Consider the following 20,367-nt stretch of genomic DNA (forward strand, 5'->3'; position numbering starts at 1 on the left):
AGCCTGCGCGATGTATCATTACATGACATTGCACAGAAGCTGGGTCACACATCGTATAGTGTGTACCCAGCTTTAGATCCCACCCATTACACCTCTCTAAAGCTGGCCACACACTAGACCAACTTACATCCAACCAGCCAACTTGTTGATTGGTTGGAATGAAAATCTGGTAAGGAATGGGAGTAACTGACAATCAGCAATTTGCTCCCAAACTCCGGAAAATGGACAAAAACTGTTGTTTGAACAAATTGTTTAGATCAAACATTTAACAAACTTGTCTGACAACCATTTTCATCTGTTTTCTGGCATTTAGGAGCAAATTGCTGATCATCAGTTACTCCCAAACATTACCAGATTTTCATTCCAACCAATCAACAAGTTGGCTGGTTGGACAGATAATCTTTAGATGTGTGGCCAGCTTAAGCGTAAGGAAGAGCAAGTGTTGGATCTGCATGCGGGTGTAGAGGTACACCTTTGTGTGTATTTAATGCCAAGAAAACATGAGAAGCTGAAAACCTGCATCAACCCCATTGTTTAGTTAGCTATGAAAGAAAACCTAAGGAGTGCTTGAGTATATCACGTGGGTACAGTCTCCGTTGTGCTCACATGACGTGTGTACCATCCGCTGTGTTGTTTCAGAGGGGTGGAAATGCTTAGAACACAGGTTCTCAAACTCAGGACCCCAAAGAGTGCATGTTTTCCAGGTCTCCTCACAGAATCGCAAGTGAAATAAATAACTCCGCCTATGGAACTTTTAAAATGTGTCAGTGAGTAATGAATACACCTGTGCACCTGCTGGGTCACCTGGAAAACGCGAACTGTGCGGGGTCCTGAGGACAAAGTTTGAGAACTTCTGGCTTAGAAGTAGCCCTGTTGTTGATAGACAGCAAATGATCCAGCACAATATAACAGGTGAGAGCTTCCCTCCTGAGTGACCCTGGCCTACAGCTAAGCTGACGTTTTCCAATTCATTTCCAGTTTTGCAGGTTTGTGAATATTTTTCTGCTCCGGAAATTAACCCCTTGCCCCGTAGCAAAAGTTTGTAAGGACCCCTATATACCACCCAAAGGTGAAAATGTATATAACACTTGTAACTTTGACAAGGAAGATGGGGCCCCCCTCAGCTCTGGGTCCCATAGCAGCTGTAACCCTTGCACCTATGGTATGCCCATGCCCTTGTCTCATCATGCCCATAAGAAAATATAATTTAAACTTTGATTCCAAATAATCTGTAAAATGTAAAAAATCTGTAATCAGCGTAAATATTATTTTCATACAGTTTGGTGCAATCACCTACTTAAAGCTGAAGATGAATAGTTTTCTATATCGTTGTGAATGCCATTGACGGCTAGGAATGCAGTTTGTCCTGTGGTGCTGCTGCAATCATTTCATTTGTTGCTATTTTCTAATTGAAATAATAATTAATAACATGCGGCGTATGATGCATGGCACATCATTGCCATGGGATAAACATGTACATAGATATAATGATCCTGGGCAAGTGGGCAGTGCTGCTGAGGGCGCCAGATGTGGTGGTGCTAGCCGCCCCTCACTCAGTGCACCACGGCATACACTCACCCACTTGCCACTTCACTTCCAGTTCCTACTCTTAGCATGATGATCAGCTGCCGGGCTGCCGGTAGAGCGCATGCGCAGGCCCCGCCCCGTCTGGGCTGCCGCCTGGGTGCTGGAGTTGTGGCTGTGACGTCACTGCGAGCGTGGCTGCAGGCGCCGGGGCAGTGAGTGCTGCTGCTGCTACTCCTCCTCGTCTCCAACATGTCCTTGCACAAGTGCCAGGAGGAATGGGAACAATTGGAAAAGGAATTCCAGCAGCTGCAGGTAAGGCAGAGCCGGGGATACAATGTGCATGCCTTAGGTAAGATTCCAGCAGTCCTGAGCCATGTTCCTTGTTGCTGAACGCTGCCGAGAGGTTGTGTATGATGCGGTCCTTTTGTTCTGCAGTCGCATATTCGTGTCTGGCGATCGCAAAGAGCTGTATATCAGCCCCACTCCTTATAGTTCCTGTGTGTGTGTCCTCTGTACCTGCTATACACTGCTGGAGAGATAAGGGTTTGCAGTGTTAGCTACAGCATCCTTATCTGCACATGTGACTAGTAAATGAAGATGTCCTATCCCTGATATCCTCTGTGATCGCCTTTCTAAATTTTGGCTTTACCTTTGTTTGCGTGCCCCACCACCACATTATGCCAATCTCTCTGATATACTAAGGAACGTGTACCCTTTTTTACTGTGGGAATGCACTTGTATAAACAAGGTACTATACAGGTATGTGCTTGGCAGATCTTAGTGAATGGACGTGGGGAGCCTCTTAGTGCAGCCCAAGCAGGCAATGCTCTTATAGTTCATATACACTAGCTATAAAAACATTTTATTCCTAGTACTTTAAGTGATTTCTCCATATGTCAACCTGAGCATAAACCCTGCAATGTAAACTCATCCGCTGGGGGAACATTAATGGGCAGAAATGACCAACATTACTAAGTGCAGCTAATGTAAGACTCTATGTAATTGACATATATTCATATATGGGATAATGTGACCCCCTACTGTAAATTATGTAACTGAGGAGTTCTGTGATAATGTAAATGAATAAGTCCACGTTTATACAGGTCACAGAATTACCAGGTTACTTTGTTTACATAATATTTTACAGTAGGTGATGCATTGGTCATCATAATACACAAGTTTTCCTAATGAACACTGAAGTGATGACATTAGAGCTCACTGATTATTATTTGTGATGGCATCAGAATTCTTTATACAGATATTATAGTCAGGAATTTCAACATGAATTAGCATCACTTGCATTATGAAAGTATAAATATATACTCTTTTGTTTATGGTCTCAGAATATGTTTGTGGTCTGCCATTAATAATTATTAGCATTTACATATTACATACAGCCCTATTTATCCTTCCTTTTTTTAACCTCCTAAAATGTGAGGTGATTTTGCAGTTTTTTAGTATCACTTAAATGTATTAAACGGCTTTTGGAGCAGTTTTCGTACAAAAAACTACTCCAAGTCTTTCAATTCGCATCATTTTGAGTAAGCAAATCGCATTTCCCATACTTGTAATGGGAAATGTGGTCTGTTCAGACTTAATAAAAAGGGGAAGGGGAGGGTAGCCAGTGGGGCATGCACGGTCACACTGTGAGGGCATTTTTTGCAAAAAATACCCTGAAAAGTGTGCAGAGACTATTCGCACGTACAGAACTTTCACACAAGCTCTGTCCCTGCATTTGAAATTTGATACATCCTTGTGATGTATTCAAATATCGCAATGTGCATTTGGGTGATATTATCACAACCCATCCGCATCTTAGATTGTGATAAATGGAGCCCATAGTGCTTTACAGAGTATATAATAATGTACGGTGACCTGTCCCATTTCCAGCTTGTACTGCAGAGATGGGACGAATCAGGAGAGGGGAGGACCCTGTAGTGCTGGGTCTGATAAAGGGTAAGTATAGCGGGGCAGGGGAGTTCCTGGGGTGGTCCTGTATATGCCGTGTCCATATTGCTAGTATTCTATCATTCTCATCAGTCCCTGTCCTAGCTTACGTTCTATATTCCCTACTACACAGATATACATTGGTTAACTTTTGTGAGAAGCCAATTAAGCTACAGTTTGTCTTTGAGACACCTAGACAAAATACCACAAACACAGGGAGGTCATACACACTCGTCAGACAAGGTCCTGCTTGCAATCAAACCATGATGCAAGCGCTGTAAGATAGCAATGCTAACCACTCTGCCAAACGCTAGTATTATGTGCTGTATATACTTAAGCTGCATACACGGTACGATCTGCACAACCAACGATATCTCTGAATTATTTCCCTTGAACTTTCTGTAGTGCAGGACAAACGATATTGGGTGTTGATACTGACAGATATATATGATAGATATCTTTCAGTGAAGTCATCCTGCCACATCTCTGAAGATGCAAATCGTGATGAAATCGTCCAAGTTGGCCTGCATGTACGGACGACCATAGATATCGTTATCGCACATGCTGGAACGCGCATCATTGGTCGTTAACTGCATAAAAATTAACGATATGAACTATTTATCGTTGAATGTTATCGTTCATAATGTTCATAGCTATCGTACTGTGTGTACGCACTTTTAGAGCTAAGAATCTTTTATTTTAATCATGAAGGTTAATGTTGCAAATTCTTCAGCAGTACTGTCCTTCAATATTACCTCGGTGTTCTACTGCAAACAGCTGCCACTGCACCCTTTTCCCACCCTCTATACTGCACTCTGCTTTGTTTTAGTCCTATAAGGAACTGCCATTTAGGGATATGTGACAGGAGGGGAGAGAAGAATGGGCAGCAGGTGTTTGGGGGCAGAAGAAGCTGAGGAGGTGGTTAAAGTACAAGTTCAGAGATGGGGAGTAACACAGAGCTGCGGCCACAGGTTAAAGAGCACTGGTGGTGGCAGTTGTTTAGGTCTGGAGGAAAGAACAAATGGGTGACTTGACTTGAGCTGAGTAAAGAGCCCCATACATCAGGCTTCTGTTTCACTGATTACTTGATCCGACTGGATCCACCAGTCAGACATGCTGATTGGCAGCCATCGATGATCGTCAATCTGTCGGGGCATCAGTGAAATTCTTCATGTTAAAAACCCCCAATTTGCTGATCACGTTTTTCTTCTGAAATTCAGCATCTGTTTGATATGTCACATGACTACTTTTTCATTTAAAGAATTAGTTGCATCCAAGATGGCCGCCATACTGATGACATGTCCTAAAAAGTTTTCCCCCACTCTCATATCATGTGTGTAGACACTGGATTCATATTTCCTTACTCCTTTCCTTTTTATAAGGGTGTTTCCACACTTATGGACCATCCTGTATAATTTGCTAGTAAAGAGGCCTATTCATTAGCAGATAAAATGAACGATTGAACGATATATCGTTCAATCGTTCATTATATCTGCTAATGGATAGGCCCTGACAGATGTGCACTCCCGCGGCCGATAAATCGCATCTATCATCTCTCCAACATGTTGGTCAATTATCGCATATAGCTGTACGATATTGGCAATATTGTGCAGTTTATATGCGGTGAACAACGAAAGATATTAGCAGCAGCTACAGAGCGCTGCAGAGAAATAAATCCACTCCCTGAACGATGTCATGCGATATCATTCGTCATTTGCCAAAATTGTCATGTACATGACAGCTATCGTTCAGCTCAGCCACCTGAATTTTCAAGTGATATCTTTTGTCTTTCATCGCTCAGAAATACATCTGCTAATGGATAGGCCCCTTAACAGTGTTCATAAGGTGATCTCTATGGAGACAAAGTTTAGGACAATCCCAAGTAGATTCTTGGACAAGGAGTCCCTCCAAGGAGAAATGTCCAAATAGATGGTAAGTTTCCAGTATATTATAAAGACAAAGTCTCACCTTAAGTAGAACAGAGGGGGGGACTTGTTACATGATGTCCTCTGTAGCTTAGTATAGGCGTCCTGTTCTCTGTATTTTATAAATGTTACTGCATTGATTTGAAGCAGTGCACAGATTAATGCTGCTGAGGTTTCAACAATTTAGACTATGATATCTGAATTAAGTGCAGCTGTCTGAGCTCTAACAAGGCAGAGTGCACTGAGTAATGAATGCTGTCTGGGTTCCAGTAGATCGGCTAGGTCTATAAAAGGAGCAAAGCCAAATACTGTAATAAAGTGTCACTGCTGGGTCCAGCTGAACAGCAGCACCGCGGTCCGAACACATTTGGCAGCAGCTGAATATCGAAAGGCGCTGCACAGAAGATCGATTTGAAGTACGGCAAGTGGCGGTATCTAAAGCCTGATATGTAACACATCACATGACTTCATCCATAGACACATAGCTGTAAGTGCAAAGGCTCGGTAGCAGTGTATTGTTTTGAATCCGCCAGGATGGAGAACCCCCATTTGTTTTGCCCACTACATACTGTAGTTCACAAGGCACTATGCACTATGAAGTAAAACAAACAGAACACAAATCCTGGTGATTAACTGCGGATACAGCCGACATAGTGGAGTATTTTAAACGTTTCCTTTGCAAATATGTTATTACTGTGTGTTTCTTTGGGAGGGGGTCTATTAACTTGTGTCTTTTAATTTATAATGCATGACGTTGTTGCTTGAGGTACATATACTTCAAGCAACAACAAATTCCCAAAACAGGATGTTCCTGATGTAAAAAGGAATAAATTGCCACTGTAATACTGTTCAGAAAAGACAGAACACTAAAGAATTTTCCCTTAAAGGCTTTACTACGAGACAGACAAGATCCAAGTTATTCTGCTCCTAGGAGAATGCAATGCTCGGTTTACAACTTCACTAAATGCTGCTTGCAAATGCTATGGAAGACGCATTTAATTCAGTCCTCCATCTAAATTGTTTAAACCTAGGTGACATCAATCTGTGCAATGCTTCTAGTCAATGCTGTAACATTTTTAAAATACAGAGAACAGGACTCTTATATTAAGCTACAGAGTACATCATATAACAAGTCTCCCACTCTACTCTACTTAATGTGAGACTTAGGGGCCTATGTATAAAGTTTTTTTTTTCATAGAACTATGTAGAAACTGCAGTTTCTGCAAAATTTAATGTATTGTAACTGTATACTAATAACACAATGCAGGGGATTTCACAGAAATCTCCGGCAGAGTGCTAATTAGCGCTGCAAATCGCAGTCCCCATTATTGTCAATAGGGGCTACCATCTGACCCCTATGTACCAAACTCCAAAAAGCAAAGCTTTTCATAGTTTGGCTCCGGTAGTTTACACAATCTTCGGATGGTGTCAACTGCTTTAAGCCTATGGAGGCTTGGTAGCAGAAGAGAGAACTTCCGACCTCCCTCCAGCTGGTGGTGGAAACTGACACTGTGCATGTGCGCAGTGTCACCTTCCACAGGAGAAGTCTTTCACAAACATGAAATACTTCTACAATATGCCGGGGATATAACTCGCAGGGACAGCGGTTACCGCATCCGCTGTGCCTGCGAGTTCGCCTTTCTACGTAGCGGAGATATTTTCATTAAAAATGAAAATATCCTCGGCGAGATGGTGGATTAGTAATAATCACAGTTGGCCCATGATTATTAGTTCATAGACCCATTTGGGGATGCAGTTTATCAGAGTCGTAACTAGACTTTTTGGTGCCCTGTGCCAGAAAGAGCATTGGCGCCCCCCTCATTTTTCAAAGGGACCTGATGCACCCAAAAAAGGGGAAGGGCCAGGGAAGAGATAGGGGAGGCCAGGAGATGCTGGGGATGAAATATGAGGAAACTACAAGTGGGAATGATAATCAACAGAAATTTGACAGGCCCAAACAGTGCCCCCTGACCTGTGGTGCCCTGTGCGATGGCATCGGCCGCACTACCCTAGCTACGGGCCCGCAGCTTATAGACCGGTGGACTAGATGCCGCCGGTCTATATCCCGTCACGAGAAGTCCGACGGGAGACTTCAGATAGGCGTCAAAATACCGACTCCTATCTGAATCCCGACGCCGGAACGCCGAAGGACGACAGCCCGAACGAGGTAAGTCCGGGGTATCCTTAGCTGCGCGCACGTGGGGGGGGGGAGGATTAGGTTTCATATATTAGCAACATGATTTTAAGTATAAAAACTTAGTTTGGGGAAACAGTTAAAGACAATATTTTGCTGCTGTTAGTGAGGGGATTTATTTGATCTTTACACTTCTGTCATTTAAAGCTCTGTTTAATCAAATTATTTAGTAGTTCCTTCCTAATTACTGAACGAAGGAAGGGAGCAATAGAAAGTATGTATTTTTGCTGGTAGTGTGCCACAGAAGGCGCAACATGAATATATAATTTAGATAAAATAGAGGAATGGGTTAAACTGTGAAATATTGAATTCCTAAGTAATGCATGTGGGACACAATGCAAAAGCAGAATACAAAACGAATGGTGATAAACAACATCAGAGGAATGGAACTTTGGACCTTGGAGTTCTACTTTCAGATGATATGAAGCTAAGCCAGCAGTGGGTAAAGCTGCTGGCTATACTTGGCTGTATATGAAGAGGTATTACCAGCAGTTATATTGGTTCCCGCTGCAGTCCTGGAGATCATATCTCCAAAAAGAGATGAATAAAATAGAAAAAGGCAACCAAATGGTATTTTAATAGCAAACACTATTTGAAATGCCTTTAAGAGATGAACATGCACAGTTTAAAGAAGAGGAGAGAAAGGAGGTGATTTGATAGACATTAACATATATCAGAAGTGATACAATTCCAGGAAGGCAGTATTGTTAAAAGTAAGGATAATAGGGGTGATCTAATGGCACAGTGGATATCATTGCTGCCTCACACCACAGGGATCATGTTACATTCAACAGTACAAAGACACTGGCTTTTAAATTGGCTTCTGACAAAAGTAACCTTGTTGTTTGTGTGGTAGAGAGTACAGATTGTAAGCTCCACTGTGACAGGGACATTTTAAATACTCTCTGTATAGTTCTGTTTAATATGTACTGTAGGTGCTGTATACTGCGAATAAAAGGTTAATGATGGAGGGGGCAGACTCTGAAATCGGAGGGAAAAGTACTAAAAGGTACATAAGAAATGGTGATCGATCCATGCAATAGACACCCAGCTGTTGTGATGAGGATTTATACAATAAAGTTATTAAAGAATGCATTGGACAGACATATTGCCATTGTTTATATACAGATATACAATCTATAAAAAAAATCTATATACACAAAGGACATGGCTAGATGTCTGCAGGTTCTATGTGCCGTCAAATTCTAGGTTTTCATGTTAATAGTGATGTTATAAACATTTATTTATTTTTTTACATATAACCAAGAACCCAAACTATATAAAGTATTTAACTGAAGGTTTTGTAAAACTTTCTACATCTGCTCCTTGTTGTGTCCCGCATTTCAAGTACTGTTCCTGTAAAATGAGGATTGCTAAGTATTTGAACCAGTCTAGGAGGACTCAAGCATCATGGCTTCAACCCTACATAACCAGATATTAATGCTACAGCAGTAATCAGGGCCATAACAGGGCACAAATGCGCTCTGTGCCAGCTCTGCTCCCTAAGGACAGGACGTTACGTGCATGACGTAATGCTAAAGGGAAGGGGTTGGCAGCGATGACCTGGCATCCTGGGGGTACCTGGTCGGCTGCACAGATTGCAATGTGCCCGCCTGGAGCGTCCACATGATAAACTGTGGTAACCTAAGCTTACTGCTACTTGTTGAGTACTGAATGGAGCACATAACCCATGTAATGAGTGGTAAAGGGGTTATGTCTGGTTATTAAACGTAGCCCTGAGTCTGAGAAATGCAGAAGCTCCACCCTCTCCTATCTCCCGTGATGCCTACAGGTGCCCCACCTTCCGTTTCAGGCTCCACCCCCTCCCTTTTTGACCTGCTTACATCTCTGCAGCTGTAACCTAAAGGCCCAAGGGACCTGGGGTACGTAACCCCTGTGCCCACACCTTAATCCGGCTCTGCAATTTCGTACAGATTCTATGTTGCCCATTAGGTGGCACGCATGTTATGATATTGCTATAGTGTTCTTATAGATTCATGAGGACATTTAGGAATAATAAACTATATTGTATTAATACACTTTAATTTACTTTTATCATGTATCTTATTGCAGACATCAGACTTAATAATTATATCACTAGTGATCTCAGAATATGTTCTGTATCATTATAGCAAGTCAAACTAATGTCCACTAAATGTATTTTATGCCTGTGTCTTAGAATCCATCAACCTGTTACTACACTTCATAGGTAGATTGTGTGCCGTATCCACTATACATGTCCATGATATCACACACTGGGTATTTAGATCTTTTGATGGGTGAAACGTGTTAATTTCAGGCAGCGCAAGGGACAACAGCTAGTTGGTTATATACTTGAGGGTGGTGGCTTCTGAGTTAAGCTGGGCTTACACTATACAATTATCTGGGCGGATTGGCCAGATAATTGCAGTGTATGTGCACGACTGATACAAAAATATCAAACTTCCAGCATGTCTGTCAATTTTGTAAGTTACAAGCCATGTCTGCCGCATCTGGCAGTGTACGCACTGCCACGGCCGACCGACAAACATTTCTCCTGGTCATTCACATTGGAGGAATAGGGAAATGTTGCCTCCCCAGGGGAGGAAGCCTGCTAGCATGCCAATACACTGTGAAATATCTGAGTGTATGGCCATGATATCTGCTTGGTATCAGACTGCCAGATAAAATGTCTGTTAGTTTTACACAGTTTATCTGTCAGTGTATGCCAGCATCACAAAGCCACGCAGCATCAATGTACCATCTGTATTCTGTGATCTCTGACTGTTGGAGCTGATTGCTGTTGGGCCTCACATTACTGAAAAGAATTCCCATGTTACCTGCACTAATATGTGATGTGGAAAGTACTAGGTGTCCACAGTCTGAGATATTATATGGCTTTTCGTTAATTCCTCTAAATATTATTTTTTATACTTTGCCTAGTAAGGGGTATCTTGAAAGTTGTTGTTTTTTTTTAACCTATTGATCAGCATATGAATATACCAGTTATGAGTAAAGAGTCTTGTTATGGTGGGTACACACCTAGCAGATATATCTGCAGATCGAGTGATTTGCAGATGGTGGTTGTTCATACACACTGAACAACCATAATCTTCCTTCTGTCCGCGGGTCCTGGAAAGCCGGGGGTCGCGCCGTGGCCCCCCTTTACAGTGGCTGCCGCTGCAAGTATATGGGCGTCGTCGTTCAGACATATCGCTGGTACTCATTGGCCAATGGGCATACGATATATTGGCCGATCAATTGATCGGCCAATGTACCTGCCAGTGTGTAGCCAGCATTAGTCTGAGGTAGGTGTTACCTTTTTTGGTTGTGTTTATGTTAATTGGTCCATCTTTAGATATATTCAATTGGCTGTCTACTTTAAGATTTTAGTTCGACAGAAGTGTGTTTTGTTTGTTTTTAAGTATTTACTTTCGTAAAATAATTTCTAGTGAGGCATATTATTACTGGGCAGATGCAATTAAACGCGAGCTGCCGTCGCACTGTGAATGTCAGTTAATGTGTATAGCCGTCATAAGCTACTGCTCTGCATTGTATCTGTCCCTACCTAAGAGGGTTTTGGATGCACAAGCAGTCTGACAATAATAACCTGATTGCGGCTTGTAGTTAGACCCTACTGTTGGTGACCAAAACAATTGAAATTAATTTTTCTTAATTGAATCCTCGTTCTACAAATATTTACAAAGAATCCCCCATTGGGTGGTAAAATTGCTTGGCATGCATCAAGGACCTGGATTACTGTCCCACATACAGATTGAGTAATACAGATGAGAGACATAAAGGTTACTTGATGGCACAGTGCTGCATGTGGAGATTGCATTTGCAAGCAGCATTTAGTGAAGTTGTAAACCGAGCATTGTATTCTCCTAGGACTATAATAACTATAATCTTGTTTGTCTAGTTCTAAAGCCTTGAGAATGCTTTAGTGTTCTGTCTTCTCAGAACAGTATCACACAGTGGCGTAAGTTCATCCCAGACGCCCGGAGGCAATTTATCATTTAGTACCTCCCTATCCCACATGTTTGCATCCCTAAATGGGGTGAATATATTGTGGGTGAGGGAGGGAGGTGCCCCTTCAGTGCTGGCGCCCGGCGGCAGGCGCCTCCATTGTCTCGCATACTTCTGCCCTTGGTATCACAGTGGAATGTATTCCTCTTTACATCAGAAACATCCCTTGTGGGGAATTTGTTAATGCGCTCAAACCCCCCCCCCACACACACACACAATATTATGCACAAAAAAAATCAACAACAAAAAGTAGTGACATATTTGCTAATTAAAATTTAAAAATAAGAGACTCCTTGCTAGGTCAGCAGCATCAGCACTTAGGGGTCTATTTACTAAGCAGTGTTAGGAGACAGAGTGATAAGTCTGTGATAAGGTGCCAGCCAATCAGCTCCCAACTGTCATCTCACAGGCTGTGTTTGAAAAATGACAGTTGGGAGCTGATTGGCTGGCACCTTATCACTTTTCAGTCTGTCTCCTAACACTGCTTAGTAACTAGACCCCTTAATACCAGGACCTGTGATCGGTTTGTTTTTCTTCATAGTGCCTTGTGAACTATGTAGTGGGCAAAACAGATGGCACTGTTAGGAGTTATGAAAGAATTAATAACATTGACCAAACGCAATATATTTATATTTTGACCATTAATAGTCAGGAATGTAGGGCTACCTTATTTCAACCACCACTGAGATGGCCTACGTTGTACGTGAATCTAAATGTATGCAACTAATTAATTTGCTATTTATCTTTTGTATCTCCATTTATTAGGAAACACACAAAGTGTACAAACAGAAGTTGGAAGAACTTAACTCTATCCAAAGCACGTGTACTGGTTATATACAGAAACATAAGCGGCGTCTAGCGGATCTAAAATGCAACCTGAAAAAGTAATCCTAAACCTGTTTCTTTGATGTGGCGGGAAATGAAAGACTGTGCATGAAGTAGAAAATAAGATATTTGGGGATTGCAAGAAAAGTAAAAAAAATGCTGGTGTACAAACCATTGTTTTGCAGGTATATGTTTATAATCTAACCGTGACCACGGTAATGTATCCCATCATGTGATGTCATGCTACTAAGCCTACTGCTTTGTATCTGCACAATTACTAAGAGGCAATATATCTATACATCAGTCCTGTCCAAGTCTTTACACAATCTGGCTGCATTTATTGCACAATGTTATGCTCACTGGTTGGAATCTCCCCCCCTCCGCCCCCCCCACCCCTGCCCCTCCCCCCCTCTTTCTCTTTTCTGTCTCTTTCCCTCCCCTTTGGATGGGATAGCTGCAATGGGTTTCCTGAGTCTGACAGTATATCATTCTGTTTTTGGGTGATTTTCCAGTACTAATTATATATATTAGAGCTACAGCCTGTAAGTGATTCGCACAGCTAGATAACGGAGCTCTGGGAAGGTCGGCGTGTGCCTGCAGCCTCCTAATCTTGTTGATACTTGTGATCCCTAGAGCACTGATTCTGCAAGTTCATGCCTGTTCTGACACAATTACAGCTTATGTCACAGCTGCTGATGGGTAATTGTCACTTGTACATTTTGGGCACACCTGCGCCAGAGCCGGACTATCGCAGATTAACCTCTCCACGTATGAGGCAGACTTTCCTAGGTTGTACATTGAGGGCCAGTTTATAATGCTTCAGTTACTCCTGAAAGGAAAGTGATCGAGAGACAGAATATCAGAGCACACAAATACCCACTCTTTGTATTGGTGAAGGTCTGACATTATATGTACATGGGTCCTAAAAACATTACCTAACACATTAACATTTCTAATCTGGGAAATGTCCCCAATGTATATTTATGTATATTTAAGGGCAATACCCAGCAGGACTTTGTCCATGTAAAAAAAATGTGTTACTCCTTTATTGGAGCTGTTGTGATAGTGCTGGTTTGATTATACACCATTTGTTTTTGTTTTTTTAAGCATGGTATATTCCATTTTCCCCATTAAGGTATAAACAATCTGCAAGCCTTGGAGAGACTGACCTCATCCAACAGATAGACTACACCATTAAAGACAGACACAATGTGTTTTTTGATATGGAGGCCTATTTGCCAAAGAAAAATGGGTAAGCTGTACAATCGTTTGTCTCAGATTTTTATTATTGTATTTGCATTCCTGGCTGATTACAACATGGAGTCTGACATTTGCGTGCGATGTAGGAAGAGAGCTGCAGCAGTACTGAGTCATGCGCAGGGGGATGGGTTCGGGATGCTGGCATTCTGACCTGCAGAATCGCTGTGGTCGGGATATTGACTGCATCCCATGCGCAGGTGTTATAGTACTTAGTTCCATCCTCTGCATTCTTGCTTACAGTCTTGCAATCATTTAAGTGCTGTTTAATTACCAATGTAAAGTTTGAAGTGTTGCAGAAAATAAATCATGTTTTGTTCTTTTCTGCTGCTGTGAGTTATAGAAAAATGCAATATATAAAATACTGTGCTCTAAGTTTGTTGATAGCTGCTACTGTATTATTGTACAGGGCGAGCCCAAAACATTTCTAACGTGCACATTTTGTCTCCTCTTTTAGTTTATATTTAAACCTTGTACTTGGGAATGTGAATGTCACTCTCCTTAGTAACCAAGCAAAGTAAGTATGCATTCTAATGAAGGGCAAATAGAACATATCAAACTTGGCTTATGTACAAAACCTATTCATTCTGCACCACTTGCTAATTCTCTGTTGTTAATGAATAGAAGCATGGCTTATCTTGCACAGATTAGTCTGAGATGTACACAGTCCTGTCACATTATAATGACCACCTCCTAAATTTGACGTCGGCAGCGCGTAGCCCATGAAGTACGTCACATGCTGTGCGGTGGCTATATAAGGTGTGCGATAGGCCGTCTGCACACATATCACTCGTTGCTGTCATGGGTAGAAAGGGCGAGTTATCCGAGTTGCAAAAAGGGATGATTATTGGCTTTCGGGCCAAGGGTGGCAGTATTTTTGAAAGCGCAGTTTGTGAACTGTACGTATGCTGCTGTGGTGAAGGTGTATCGTGACTGGACAAATGGCACCATTGCGAATAACCCAACGTGGAAACTACGGAGCACCACGTGCCATTTATGTGATAGGTCAACGTCTGCTATGAAGTTGCGCGAGAACCGACCGACACGTTACAGTGGAGCAACTCACCGTCAAAATGAACCTGGGGCCCACCAGACATGTGTCTAACGACCGTTCAGCGAACCCTGCTGCGTATGGGGCTCCGAAGCAAATGGATGGTCACTGCACCTATGCTAACGAATGTGCATCGGCGGAAAATACTTAAATTTTCACTCCTGTATCAGAATTGGACCTCTGCTGATTTCTCCAATGAGTCACATTTTCCGCTTCATCGATCGGATGGACGTTGGCGTGTCAGGTGAGAAACATCAGAGAACAAACACGCAGCAATCATTGCTGGAAGAACACAAGCTGGTGGTGGCAGCGTTATGGTCTGGGGAATGTTTTCATGGTTTTCTCTGGACACGCTCATCCATGTGGAAAGCACCCTCAACCGATTTGGTGATGAATCCATCCTTGCAGAGCACGTAGACCCATACATGCTGATTGTTTTCCCTGAGGCGGATGGGATCTTCCAGCAAGACATAGCTAGAAATGTCCGACAGTGGTTAGACGAGCACGACCAAGACTTCCAAGAACTTTCCTGGCCCCCTAATTACCTGGATTTTAATCCAATTGAGCATCTGTGGGACCACCTCGATCGTTGTTTGCTCTATGGATACTCCAGCAGCTGTGGGATGCATTGCAGTCAGCATGGCTCCAGATACCTGTGTCAACCTACCAGCACCTTATCGAGTCACACCCAGCCTGTCTAGCTGCAGTCTGTGCTGCAGAAGGCGGTTAATCTGGCTATCAGCTGGTGGTCATAATAATGTGACTCGACTGTGTGTATGTATGCGTGTGTGTGTGTGTATGTATATATATATATATATATATATATATATATATATAATTTTACACACACCCCTTGATAAAGGCTCTTGTAAGCCACGAAACGCTGGTCCCTTTTTTTTTTTTTTTTTAAGTTAAAGTGACTCCATCATTCAAAATCTTTAACTCTTGAGTGCAGCTGCCCGTTGTTATATATATATATATATATATATATACACACACACACACACACACACACACACACACACACACACACACACACACACACACACCCACCCACCCACCCACCTTTCAAAAGTTTGGGGTCACGTACAAATTTCCTTATTTTTGAAAGGAAAGCACTGTTTTTTTCAATGACGATAACATTAAATTAATCAGAAATACACTCTATACATTGTTAATGTGGTAAATGACTATACTAGCTGCAAATGTCTGTTTTTTTTTAAAGGAATATCTACATGGGTGTATAGAGGCCCATTTCCAGCAACCATCACTCCAGTGTTCTAATGGTACATTGTGTCTGCTAAGCGCGTTAGAAGACTAATGGATGATTAGAAAACCCTTGAAAACCCTTGTGCAATTATGTTAGCACAGCTGAAAACGGGTTTGCTAGTTAGAGAAGCTATAAAACTGGCCTTCCTTCGAGCTAGTTGAGTATCTAGAGCATCACATTTGTGGGTTCAATTATACTCTTCAAATGGCCAGAAAAAGAGAACTTTCATGTGAAACTCGACGGTCTATTCTTGTTCTTAGAAATGAAGGCTATTCCATGCAAAAATTTGCCAAGAAACTGAACATATCCTACAACTGTGTATACTACTCCCTTCAGAGAACAGCACAAACAGGCTCTAACCAGGGTAGAAAGAGAAGTGGGAGGCCCCGGTGCACAACTGTGCAAGAAGACAAGTACATTAGAGTCTCTAGTTTGAGTAATAGACGCCTCACAAGTCTTCAACTGGCAGCTTCATTTAATGGTACCCACAAAACGCCAGTGTCAACATCTACAGTGAAGAGGGGACTCCGGGATGCTGGCCTTCGAGGCAGAGTGGCAAAGAAAAAGCCATATCTGAGACTGGCCAATAAAAGGAAAAGATTAATATGGGCAAAAGAACACAGACATTGGACAGAGGAATATTGGAAAAAGTGTTATGGACAGACGAATCGAAGTTTGAGGTGTTTGGATCACACAGAAGAACATTTGTGAGACGCAGAACAAGTGAAAAGATGCTGGAAGAGTGCCTGACGCCATCTGTCAAGCATGGTAGAGGTAATGTGATGGTCTGGGGCTGCTTTGGTGCTGGCAAAGTGGGAGATTTGTACAAGGTAAAATGGATTTTGAATAAGGAAGGCTACCCTGCCATACCCTGTAGACAGTGCTTGATTGGAGCTAATTTCCTCCTCCCAACAGGACAATGACCCAAAGCACACCTCCAAATTATGCAAGAACTATTTAGGGAAGAAGCAGGCAGCTGGTATTCTGTGTGTAATGGAGTGGGCAGCACAGTCACCAGATCTCAACCCCATTGAGCTGTTGTGGGAGCAGCCTGACCGTATGGTACGCAAGAAGTGCCCATCAAGCCAATCCAACTTGTGGGAGGTGCTTCAGGAAGCGTGGGGTGAAATTTCTTCAGATTACCTCAACAAATTAACAGCTAGAATGCCAAAGGTCTGCAATGATGTAATTGCTGCAAAAGGAGCATTCTTTGGCGAAAGCAAAGTTTAAAGGACAAAGTTATTATTTCAAATGAAAATCATTATTTCTAACCTTGCCAATGTCTTGACTATATGTTCTATTCATTTTGCAACTCATTTGATAAATAAGTCAGTTTTCATGTAAAACACGAAATTGTCTGGGTGACCACAAACTTTTGAACGGTAGTGTATATATAAATATAAAGTACCCTACCCCTAAACCTGACCCTCCCTTTGATGACATTAGGGGCAGTGCCAGAAATTATCTTGAATTCCCTATGTAGGCGATTCAGTTCAGTGTGATGTTAGATATCGCCGGGACGCAGTTCCCAGAGCTATTCAATTGGCTGCGCTGTTAACCCTGACTAGAGGATTTCTGCTCGCAGCCTCCTGAGGTAGGAGCAGAAATCCAACTAAACTAGTGCAAGCTATGCTGGTTATGGACTTAGCGCATGTGCTAACAGCGTGGTGGTCGGCACTTAAGCCGGAGAATGCAGGTTACCGCAACTAAACTCCTGGCATTAGGTGCCGTAACCTACATCTCCCAACTTAAGTGCAGGGCGTGATGGGGACAATTGAATAGCTCCGAGAACTCATTCCCAGCGCTATTCAACATCACATTGAATTGAATCTATATGCCTAATACCCCAAATTCACATATTTGGGTCTTTGAATAGTGACAACTGAAATATGTCTGTAATTGCAGCCTTTGACATTTAATTCTGTACATTTTACAGAGTTCATCTGTTGGCGGCACAAATGCTGCTCCAATGCCCCTTGCTTCTTTATAGTATGGTTCCTGGAACAGCACTAAGCAGCCAGTATTACTGCGGCAGTGCCGCTGCTCTGGGCATTTACAATGCTGCTGTTACAGCTGCTCAGTGTCCTCAGGATGCTCCGAGCAGTGCTGCACTTCCCTATGCTAGCTGCTCCACCTACTCTGTACTATGTCATGTCGTGATGGGCTTATGGGGCAGGGCCGGCACATGGGCGCTCCGGAGCCGTGTTACGCCACTGTTTGGCTCTACTAGTAGTAATCACATGTATATGCTGATTCTTTTTATTTCTACAGGGACTACATTGCTTGTGTAAACACAGTTTAACATTTTGCAAGTTTTTGGCGCCCTTGCAGACCCCTCTTCCTTTGATTTTCAGGTTTGCTTACAAGGATGAATATGAAAAATTCAAGCTTTATTTGACTATAATATTGTTACTTGGAGCTATAGCTTGTAGGTTTGTGCTTCATTACAGGTGAGAATTTTTTCTTTGGTTATAAATGTACACTGTTTTACTATTATTTATTATGAATTTATATAGCACTGCAATATTATGCATTGCTTTACAAAGAATATTGAATTCACATCCATTCCTTCCCCACTGGAGCTTTACAGTCTAAATTAGCTTAGCGTCCAATTTTGTAACTAAAGTATGACGGGCAACTCTGTTTCTATATTGTTCTTTTCAATATTCTAAAATGTAAAATTCCTACTTAATGTAGGAGTCCCGTTTTTTAGGTTAGACTGTGTAAGATACAGAAACCAGTACATTACATTTAACTTAAATTATAAATATGATATCTGTTATCCCATGTGTACTAAGTGGAAACCCCAAGATGGCAAAGACTCTCCCCTGAATTTATATCTATAGATCAGGCTGTGCTCCAGCTGTATATCTGGTCTTCAATACTTATGCTACAGATCATTTGCCAAAACATAGAATTTCTTAATGTGCTAGCCAAAAAAGGTATATACACATTGGGTATATATACTTTTTCACATAGCAATTTAGTGTGGCATAGAATGTCCTGTGATGCCACAGAACATTATAGTATGGCACAAAACTTCATTGCTACACATGATATTCTGTAGCAGTAGAGATGCACATGTGTTACGAAGCCAAGATGGCACAGTCCAGAATAAGGAGCGAGAGCAGTATAGAGGGTCGCAGAGCAATAAAACATATATAGTATTCTATTAATAAACCATATAATATACCAGACAAAAATACAAAAATATCTTTCTAAATAAGCTTTTAAATCTGTCACTAAACCTAAAATAATGAAGTTAAACTGTATAAAAGAGCAGCTGATAACCCATATACTGTGTATGTAAAGCGTTAAGAAAGTTGTTGAGAAGAGAAGGTATCTTACGCAGGGCACACTTGTGTTAGTGAGTCCATTCAGCCTCTTACATAGTTTTTTTTTTTGTCTGATGAAATAGAGCAATAACTTGCATATGGCTGCCTTACAAATGTAAATACTGTAAAATTGGCAAGCGCTTTAAAGCTAAGCAGACTTCTACATATCTGAATCTTAGCAGAAATTTAATGTTAATATAAAGTTTAGTCGCCATGAAAACTTTGGAATTCATGGCTATGAGATGTAACATTGTTTTTCAGTTAGTAGGAGCAAGTGTATTACAGAGCTAGATTCCCGGAATGCACTTGCAGCACACGCTATTTCAGAGATTCCCAGCTCCAGGCCACAAACTAGTAATACCTCGTGGTACTGGAGTGACAACGAGGGAAGTACTTGTAAATCTAAGATCATCTCATTCCTGTAAGCGTGGTGAGGGGAGGAAATTTGGTCTGTATAGTGGTGGCTGTATCAAGGGTCCCTAACAGCATGACCTTTTTTATTTGTGTTATTGCGATGACCAGTGATGTGATTCCATTTGCGAAAAACGATCTAAACCCGATTCAGTAACTTTTGTTTAGTTAGAGGGTCAGGTTTCTTCCAGTTACGGGCAAGTTAGTATCTTGCTGCACAAGCAATATGGAAAATGAGTTTGTTGGTGTGTTTGATGAGATGGGGCATACAGTAAGAGATGAAACAGATTGGGGATAGTGCTGTGTCCAGTAATACTTACTATGAGGGAGTTTATCATATTCCAATAGGGGGCAACTTCCGGGCATTGCCTCCAACAAGGATTAGTGGTGGTAGGGTGCATTCTGTAAAGGCAAACATGTACCATCTAGTAATCACCTTATAAAAGTTTTCCCGAGTTATGACATTGATGGAAGATTTGAAGGCAGTAGAATGTATTATATTCCAGGTTCTCAAGCTTTCTTGTGCTCAAAACAGACGGGAAATACTAGATTCAGGATAGTATAGTAAATGAGAGATGGATCCTCTCATTGGGGTAATTACCTCAAATTATTTTTAA

At 41.8% G+C, this 20,367-nt stretch overlaps 1 protein-coding gene across 2 annotated transcripts in view; it reads left to right on the forward strand.

Moving 5' to 3' along the window:
- The first annotated feature begins 1,688 nt into the window (after positions 1-1,688).
- Positions 1,689-20,367, forward strand: part of TMEM120B (transmembrane protein 120B) — a 54,392-nt gene continuing 35,713 nt past the window's right edge. For both annotated transcript variants that reach the window (XM_088449157.1, XM_088449156.1), the window contains exons 1-5: positions 1,689-1,839; positions 12,367-12,485; positions 13,562-13,678; positions 14,141-14,200; positions 18,359-18,454. In XM_088449157.1, coding sequence (XP_088305283.1) covers positions 1,777-1,839; positions 12,367-12,485; positions 13,562-13,678; positions 14,141-14,200; positions 18,359-18,454 — 455 coding nt within the window. In that variant the 5' untranslated portion in view covers positions 1,689-1,776. The remainder of the gene's footprint in view (positions 1,840-12,366; positions 12,486-13,561; positions 13,679-14,140; positions 14,201-18,358; positions 18,455-20,367) is intronic.

The sequence above is a fragment of the Taudactylus pleione genome, unplaced genomic scaffold (genome assembly GCF_031769625.1).
Source record: "Taudactylus pleione unplaced genomic scaffold, aTauple2 ptg000479l, whole genome shotgun sequence".
Taxonomy (NCBI): domain Eukaryota; kingdom Metazoa; phylum Chordata; class Amphibia; order Anura; family Myobatrachidae; genus Taudactylus; species Taudactylus pleione.